Source organism: Cloeon dipterum, chromosome 4 (genome assembly GCF_949628265.1).
Source record: "Cloeon dipterum chromosome 4, ieCloDipt1.1, whole genome shotgun sequence".
In the NCBI taxonomy this organism is placed as follows: domain Eukaryota; kingdom Metazoa; phylum Arthropoda; class Insecta; order Ephemeroptera; family Baetidae; genus Cloeon; species Cloeon dipterum.
This window is the reverse complement of record NC_088789.1, coordinates 6,060,774-6,069,506: the sequence shown is the minus strand read 5'-3', so window position 1 is coordinate 6,069,506 and position 8,733 is coordinate 6,060,774. Positions and strand designations below refer to the sequence as shown.

At 38.3% G+C, this 8,733-nt stretch overlaps 1 protein-coding gene across 1 annotated transcript; it reads right to left on the bottom strand.

The window, feature by feature from the left end:
- Positions 1 to 6,693: 6,693 nt before the first annotated feature.
- On the bottom strand, positions 6,694 to 8,213 carry LOC135944025 (uncharacterized). The gene is made up of 2 exons (XM_065490704.1): positions 7,965 to 8,213; positions 6,694 to 7,910 (listed from the first exon to the last, which is right to left on the bottom strand). Exons 1-2 carry the CDS (start codon positions 8,029 to 8,031, stop codon positions 6,910 to 6,912), a joined length of 1,068 nt encoding a protein of 355 aa, XP_065346776.1. The 5' UTR covers positions 8,032 to 8,213; the 3' UTR covers positions 6,694 to 6,909.
- Between the last annotated feature and the right edge of the window lie 520 nt (positions 8,214 to 8,733).

The window sequence follows — 8,733 nt, the reverse complement described above, 5'->3', positions numbered from 1 at the left end:
CATAAAACATTCAAACAATATTGGGCCGGGAAGAGCTACTAGCTCCTCTCGGCGCGCTCGGCGGATATTATATGAAAATCTCATCTCGTATATGTCATTGTCATGATCGCTGCTGCTGCTGCTACTGGAACACACACAGCATCCTTGGTCCGCATCGCAAGCAGCAGCACCAGCGCCGTCGACGCGAGAGACCTAATATGAAATGCCATTATTCAGAAAAGCGAGCGCGGAGCAGACTTATTTTTAATATGGAGAGAAAGAGAACTCGTGGCGAAGAATTTTTCAGATCATTCAAACCGTGTGTGCTCGTACTGGCTGCTGGCAAACCAGAGAAAGAACGCGTGCTGCGCACGCAAACGAGCACAAGTATAAGGAGTTCACCAGAGTTCAGCGTTTATTCTCTGAGAATGATCTAATCAAAATTAGGTCATCAGCTAAGTTTGTTTCTTGTTCATTTTTAAAAAAGAATACAATAGTATTTCTATTTCATATGTATGTAGCTTTAAAGAAAAGAAAAATCGTACTAAAGCATATTTCGTTTGAGCCCAAGAGCAACTCAGGGATAATTGCTGTGCCAAAAAGCTTTCTTCAGGGCGTCCTATATGCTCAAGGGGAAGAAGAGCCGGATTAATTTTACTGCTTTTCTTTTCCTACTCATCACAATTAAATTTGATAGGAGAATTAAGACTAACAAATTTATTGAAAATGCGAATTATAAATTAAAAATCACGAGAAAACTTTTTTTTACTCTGCGGATGGATATTTTTCTTTTGTTAAGCATCTTTGATACTGTGGGTACGTGGAGCCGTGACAGAAATGCGTCTTTTAGTAGTGCAATTATTCGTCTTTTATTCATGTCTCGTGGTTGAGGTATCAGTAATCAAGACAGTGAAATTAAATAAATAATAATAAAAAATCACAAATACAATAAATGATTATAACAATAAAACATAACATTCGATTATAAACAATTATTTATTACAACTTACCCCGTAGTGCGGGTCTAATAAGAAATAGTTTTATAGAATTTTCTCGCACCAAATCTCATCCTATGCTAGCCTGAGAGAGAATATTGTGTTGCGACTGCTTTGGTGCGAGGCTTAAGGTGCAGTGGGGGAGAAGGTGCAGTAAGGGTGCACTGCTTGTCGCACACCTTAATACTGCCACCTGGCGATACAGGTTAAATGCAACACTAGTTATTAAGAAAGTAGTGGCGAGAAGGCGCCACAATACATATTATGTGTGTTATTTTCTTTTGTATTTTTGTGTTTGTTGTTTGCAATCAGATGGAATGCAAGCGAGAAGATCATCACCAAACTTTATTTATTACCATGCTAACAGTCAAATAAATAAATTATTCAATAATTAAGTCGATAGCCAAAATCCTCAATTATTCTGCCTGGAGTTGTTTATTATATATTTAATATTTGTGCATATTAAATAAAAACAAACATCTTTCACGTTTGGCTAACGCAATCAGATGGCTGTATCGAATACTTATTTGTTTGCTGTTAAATTTATTCAAAATGCATTCGTTCAAAGTTAAAAAAATCTGATTATTTTATTTTTACGTTTTTTACATAATTTGAAATAATTTTGTCCACGGCACTCCAAAGTTGGAATATACGCTCTAATCCTTTTCATTCTAAAAATTCGTATTCAAGTGCAGCCAACCCTTTCCGGATCGATTTCGAAGATTTATCCTATTTCAGCGCGTTTAACATCGCCTCTCTACTCAGAATTTCCACATCAATATCACTGCTGAGCTGATGGAAATCTGATTAGCGGCGGCGGTCTCCTTTAGTAGCACTCATCTTCGACAGCAATTCCGTCACCGCCGCGTGCTCGAATATAAAAACAAAAATGCGAGTTGGGTCAAAGGCGGCCTTTGTGTGCTTCAAAGGGCGGCTGAGTTGAAAAAATAACAGGGGCACAATAGGCGTCGACGCTTAGGCTGCTGCGGGGAAAGAGCGAAAAATGAATCAAGCGATGCGTTCTAATTTTCACTTAATAAGGCCGGGGATATAATTGAGTGCGGCGCCCTTTGCCGGCTCCGCGAGATGTCTCCAAAGTGATTCTGTCAGCTCGACTTACCGCTGAAAACCGAAAAGCCAGTCGGCGCGGCGGGCAGAAAAGCCGACGCGCGACCAGATCAAAATAAAAAGCCGTCGAATCCGAGAGTGGCGAAAAATCCCTCCGTCTGCCTTCGCATATCTTTGTGTGTTTGCGGTGTCCAATTACACGCGCGCACCTCTAAACAAAACAACCCACCTGACTTGCTGATACCAAGTGCGTGTGCGATCGCAAAAGCGGTGGCCAGACGCAAAAGAATATAAGTCGGCGGCCTTTCTTCTCTCTCTCACTCACTCGCGCACTTGTCACTTGTTTATTTCAAACAAGTCTGAGCTATTGATTGCCAATCACTTTCATATAATATACGGGAGTCCATTTTTGCTTCAAGTTACTCGATATTTACTTCACAATGTCGTTTCTTTTTCTCTGGGAAAGTCCCCATCTCATGATTGAAGAAATGAGGGGTTTAATTATATTCATTTGTTTTGTGATTCTGGTGTCTCTAACGATGAGTAGAAATTTTAGAAGAGACGCAGACTTCTGCTACTTATACGTTTGATGCTTTTGTTGACTGGTGGAAAGCTGCAACTGGAAATATAAATATATGGTTGTCACAGTTCAAGAAAGAGTTTTTAGTTTCGGGAAGAGCCGCATGTTATCACAGTGGTTTTTGGGATGATGGGAAATGGAAAGTAGGAATTTCACGAATGGAAAACCAGGAAAAATTCATTTCCCTTTAATTTAAGATGCTAAAAATTTAAATTCTAAAAACCAATCCTAAAAGTGTAATCGCCGGTTTAAAGCATTTGATTGAACGATCAAATTATAACTGTGTTGTTTTCTCCCTCTTTTCACAAATCACAAGGACAAAATAATCGTATTTAACACATAATTATTTTAGATGAATGATTTAAAAGCAAAAGGAGGTTGCATTTGAATCGAGATTCCACTGCTGGCACGTCTGAATTTATTACTATTTTTTCAGTGCCTCTCTATTAAGATAGAAGGTGAAATAGCGGCTGCACCCTGGCCGCCGCCGAGAGGTGGCTTAATGAAAAAGTGTATATCTGGTGACATCATCTGAATGAGCTTTCTTAGCACAATATATATTAAATCACGGCAGATTGAACGCGCGCGCGGGCATGAGCTGTGAGAGAGTGTCGGAACACAATGGGCACAGCGCAGTTTTGCTCTATACTCTGTGATTTATTGGTTAAGTCATGTCCAGAGACGAGCGAGACCACCGACGAATAAAACTGCTCGAGAAAACACAATCAATTATAATAATATGATATCAGTGAATGCAGCGGCGAAAATAGATGCTTATCTCGCAAATGAGACTCCGCCGACTCCGCTACTGAAAGTAATTTAATAAATGGCCGCGTTCACATTGCTCTAATGTCCAACGGGATTAGGGAAAATATTCAAAGCAGATTTTTTTAAAATTAATTTTCGTTTGCTGCTCAAGGACTAAAGTTTTTGAGCCATCTACTTCAAAATCTTAAATATATTAATTGTTAAGATATTCGTCTTCAAAATTAGGATTTAGGTACATACGCTACCTTAAGATTATTTGTTTATGGTAAAACGGGTATAACTAAAAATAAAATTTTTATGAAATCATGGTTGATCTAAATTACTTGAAAAGATTGAGCCCTGATTCATATACATACTACCACTAGTTTGAAAAATAATGTTTCCCTTTACTTCGCCTTAGTATTCGTTGAAAATTTAGATTGGTCTTAATTTATTCCTAATTTAAATAAAAAAATCTGATTTTGGTGCAAAGCAAATCTAACAATTGTATTACTGCCACAATTTTAGTGAGTTTGACGGGGTTACAGATTTTGGACTGACTATAATCCTGCAGCCACGATGAAAAGTGGCGTAAACAAAACGAGCTTTTTCATTCCGCTTGTGTACATTATTTCTCTGGTTATTTATTCGTTCTGTATGTCGCGCTGTGTGGTTCTGCCGACTTGGACGGCTACTGAATTAACCACGGTTCCTGCTGGTGGCGGTCGCCCAAATTCGAAACGCGAAACTCATCGACCGAGTGCAAGTCTCAGCTCAATAATTGTGATGCACTATCGGGGAACAATTCTGCCGGTGTGATCTGCTGCTCATAATACATTTTTTGTAAGGAAAATGTGCGTTTTTGGCTCAGGTTCGGATCTGAAGACGAACCTGACGCGAGGGTGAGGCCAGGAATGTGTGAGCCCCCTGCGGAGAAGACGGGCCCTAACAGTAGCGAACACAATGTCAACCGTGCCAACAGTATTAATCCTCGTCATGCGACTAATGGCACTTGTGTTTAGTTTAATTTTCTAAAGGCGCTCGCGCTCGGTGGGAAGCCAGATCTCGATTCGAGATTCCGGGATGCCGCGCAACACCAGGAATAAAATTTGAATTTTTTGGTGTGGCGTCAAAATGCTTACAATTTTTTTTCGGACGCCTCTTACTCCTAGGGCGTTCTGGCACATTCCTTTTAAATTATGCATATCATATCAATTTTTTACTCACCACGAGACATTATTACAAAAAGAGATGCCTTATTTTTCATTCACAAAAATTAATTAATTTGAACGCAGCTGAATTCATTCAAGAGACCTTTTCTAATAATAACAATTCTATTTCTTTTAATTACAATACTATGTTGATCTTTTCAATTATAACTGAAGTCATTCTATATAAGCAGTTCTCTTCTTTTGCTGATCATAGTCTAATTATCTCTTGGGACTTTGAGCAACATATCTTTCAATAAAAAAATATTTTCAATTGCTAACCACAAACATCACTTTATTTAATTTCTCCCTTACAAATCAAATTTCAAAGTTTTCGTTATTTTCTAAAGTGCAAAATGCATAAATCATAATCAAGCCCATCCTTACTACTCCTCGTTACTCGTCAACTGCGAACTAATAAAACTCACATTAAAAAATATTCTTATAGAGCGAAAAGAGTTTTATCCTTGCCTATATTTGACAGTTGTCTGAGACTTCTCATTGGTCTTGTTTGATTCACAGTAGCATTAGAGACATTTTGTTGCTCATCTTCCACCAACACGTCACAATGACGAGTACGGTGACAAATTGGATCAGGAGCACCAGCACCAATACCAAGAACAATACCTTCAATTGGAACTGCAAACTCCCAACTTTTTCCGTTATCTCGGTTAACACAGTAGAACTAGCCATTCCGTTGGCCGAAATGGTTTTGATATTTTGTTTTAAGTCCTTGATGTCCTCTGCATCCCCGTCAGTCTTCAAGGTTTCACAAAATTGGAGGGCTTCACTCGCTTCTGATCGAATAGTAACGATTAAGTCACGAATTTTCACAATGGTGTCGTTTAAAGAGTCAAGTTCGATACGCAAGTCGTGTTTGGTGAGCCTGTCGTCATTTTGGAACATATCCTCCATGTTCTTGAAATGGGTTTCAATGGTTTGTTTGTAGCTCTCAATGGCCAGCCTGACCTTGATAGATTCGTCGCAGTCCATTTTTAGTTCGGTGAACATTTCGCTGAGCTGTTCGGTGGCAGAGGCAAGTTGGCTTTCTATTGGCGAACTGATGAGTGCAGCAATGCCGTCAATCAATGTCGAATTTCTGATATCTACTGTGTAGTTGATCGTCTTCATAAATGTTTCCAGGAGCTGCTTGAACTCATTAAAGTCTTGTGTCAGATTCTTAACTTGTTCTAATATGTAGATCGTCTTTGTAAATCTGTCTATGGACTGCTTGAGCTCATTGGAGTCTTGCGTCAGGTTCTTAACTTGTTCTAATATCTTCCCAAAAATATTTTTCACGTCTTGACATTGCTGCTAATCGATTAGGTTATTGGCAGAGGCAGTTTTTGACTGATTCGCAATAATAACTGGATTATTTTTGCTTTTCTCGTTGCCTTCACTTTGATTAACCATAATGTTTGGTAAACCCTCTCCAGGCTCGTTTTCTTGTTGCTCTGTGGTGTGTACTGTAAAATTTGGATTAATTTCAAAAGCCTCTAAGCATAAAAAATAGTTTATACTTTGACATACTACGGCGTTGATGACTAACAGGCTGAGAAGCCAACACATAATTCCTGAGTATATCATCCTGTACAGCAGCTTGTCCAGCAGAGATATTAGAGAGCGTGCGTTCGCGGGAGAAGCTCAGTGAAGAATGGTGGTTCCTCCTGGAAACTTCCAAAGATTTAGTCGATTTGAACTTTAACACTGCTAGGTACACAGTGAATGTTTAATTTTGTTCATGCGTGAAGAAAAATCTATCTCTAATCCCCTCCTAAAGAGATGTTTTCCACGTCAGTAAAATTCTTGTTTGTTTTGAATCAATGCTTAAATGTTTACAGAGGAAAAACTTAATAAACAATGAAATTATTGCTGAAATCGTATACTATCACTAAACTAATATTATATTGGTCCAAGAGTCAAATTCATGCAAAGAAAAAAACCTTAGAAATGATAAAGTTAATGCTTTTCGCAGCAAAATTCATTCAAGAGACATTCTCAAATATTAACAATTCTATATCTTTAAATTATAATACTATATAATCTTTTCAATTATTACTGAAGTCACTCTATATAAGCAATTATCTTTTGCTGATCATCGACCAATCATCTCTAGGGACTTTCAGCAACATATTTTTCAATAAAAATATTTCCAATTGCTAACCAGAAACATAAAACATCACTTTATTTAATTTCTCTCTTATACAAATCAAAAAGTGCACAATGATTAAATCATAATCAAGCCCATCCTAATCACTCCACGTTACTCGTAGCTGCAAACCAATAAAAGTCATTTAAAAAAATATTATTCTTACACAGCGAAAAGAGTTTTTTACTTGCCTATATTTGACCGTCGGCTGAGACTTCTCATTGGTATTGCTTGATTCACAGGAGAATAAGAGGCATTGTTGCTCATGTTCCACCAACACGTCACAATGACGAGTGCGGTGACAAATTGGATCAGGAGCCCCAGCACCAATACCAAGAACAATACCCTCGATTGGAACTGCAAACTCCCAACTTTTTCCGTTATCTCGGTCAACACAGTAGAACTAGCCATTCCGATGGCCAAAATGGTTTTGATGTTTTGTTTTATGTCCTTGATGTCCTCTGCATCCCCGTCAGTCTTCAAGGTTTCACAAAATTGGCGGACTTCACTCGCTTCTGATCGAATAGTAACGATTAAGTCACGAATTTTCACAATGGTGTCGTTTAAAGGGTCAAGTTCGATGCGCAAGTCGTGTTTGGTGAGCCTGTCGTCATTTTGGAACATATCCTCCATGCTCTTGAAATGGTTTTCAATAGTTTGTTTGTAGCTCTCAATGGCCAGCCTGACCTTGATAGATTCGTCGCAGTCCATTTTTAGTTCGGTGAACATTTCGCTGAGCTGTTCGGTGGCAGAGGCAAGTTGGCTTTCAATTGGCGAACTGATGAGTGCAGCAATGCTGCTAATCAATGTCGAAGTTCTGATATCTACTGTGTAGTTGATCGTCTTCATAAATGTTTCCAGGAGCTGCTCGAACTCATTAAAGTCTTGTGTCAGATTCTTAACTTGTTCTAATATGTTGATCGTCTTTGTAAATCTGTCCATGGACTGCTTGAGCTCATTGGAGTCTTGCGTCAGGTTCTTAACTTGTTCTAATATCTTCCCAAAAATATTTTTCACGTCTTGACATTGCTGCGAATCGATTAGGTTATTGGCAGAGGCAGTTTTTGACTGATTCGCAATAATAACTGGATTATTTTTGCTTTTCTCGTTGCCTTCACTTTGATTAACCATAATGTTTGGTAAACCCTCTCCAGGCTCGTTTTCTTGTTGCTCTGTGGTGTGTACTGTAAAATTTGGATTAATTTCAAAAGCCTCTAAGCATAAAAAATAGTTTATACTTTCACATACTACGGCGTTGATGACTAACAGGCTGAGAAGCCAACACATAATTCCTGAGTATATCATCCTGTACAGCAGCTTGTCCAGCAGAGATATTAGAGAGCGTGCGTTCGCGGGAGAAGCTCAGTGAAGAATGGTGGTTCCTCCTGGAAACTTCCAAATATTTAGTTGATTTGAACTTTAACACTGCTAGGTACACAGTGAATGTTTAATTTTGTTCATGCGGGAAGAAAAATCTATCTCTAATCCCCTCCTAAAGAGATGTTTTCCATGTCAATAAAATGCTTGTTTGTTTTGAATGTTTAAATATTTACCGATGAAAAATTTAATAAATGACGGAATTGCTGAAATCGTTAATTATCTCTAATAGACTCGTATTATATTGGTTCAAAATGCTACATACATGCAAAGAAAAAAAATTAAAAAAGATGCAAAAGTTATCTCATGCTTCTCCTGAATTACGCGCTATCAAGCTTACTTGAATTGTGCTTATGTTGCTTAAGTATATATGTAAATTCACTCACAGAAGGGTGGAGGAAAGAGCAAATTGAATCTTTATAATACTGATTTTAGTCAGGATCAGGAAATGAATGAAACATTGCATTAATTTCTGAATATGGTCCTTGCAATTTGTGAAAAAGCTAGTTGCGCGTTGCATGAGCTGTGTGTGTAATACATTTGTGTGATGCTTTTAATAAGCAGAGAGAAGTCGGTGGCGGAGTTTAAGCGTGCTCGAGCCGGCGCGCTTAATATTATACACCACATTAT

What these genes read in the sequence shown, in the direction of transcription:
- LOC135944025 (XM_065490704.1), bottom strand. Translation starts at nt 8,031, where the DNA reads ATGATATACTCAGGAATTATGTGTTGGCTTCTCAGCCTGTTAGTCATC. An exon ending in CAACGCCGTAGTATGTGAAA is followed by an intron (nt 7,911 to 7,964) that starts GTATAAACTATT and finishes CAAATTTTACAG; the next exon opens with TACACACCACAGAGCAACAA.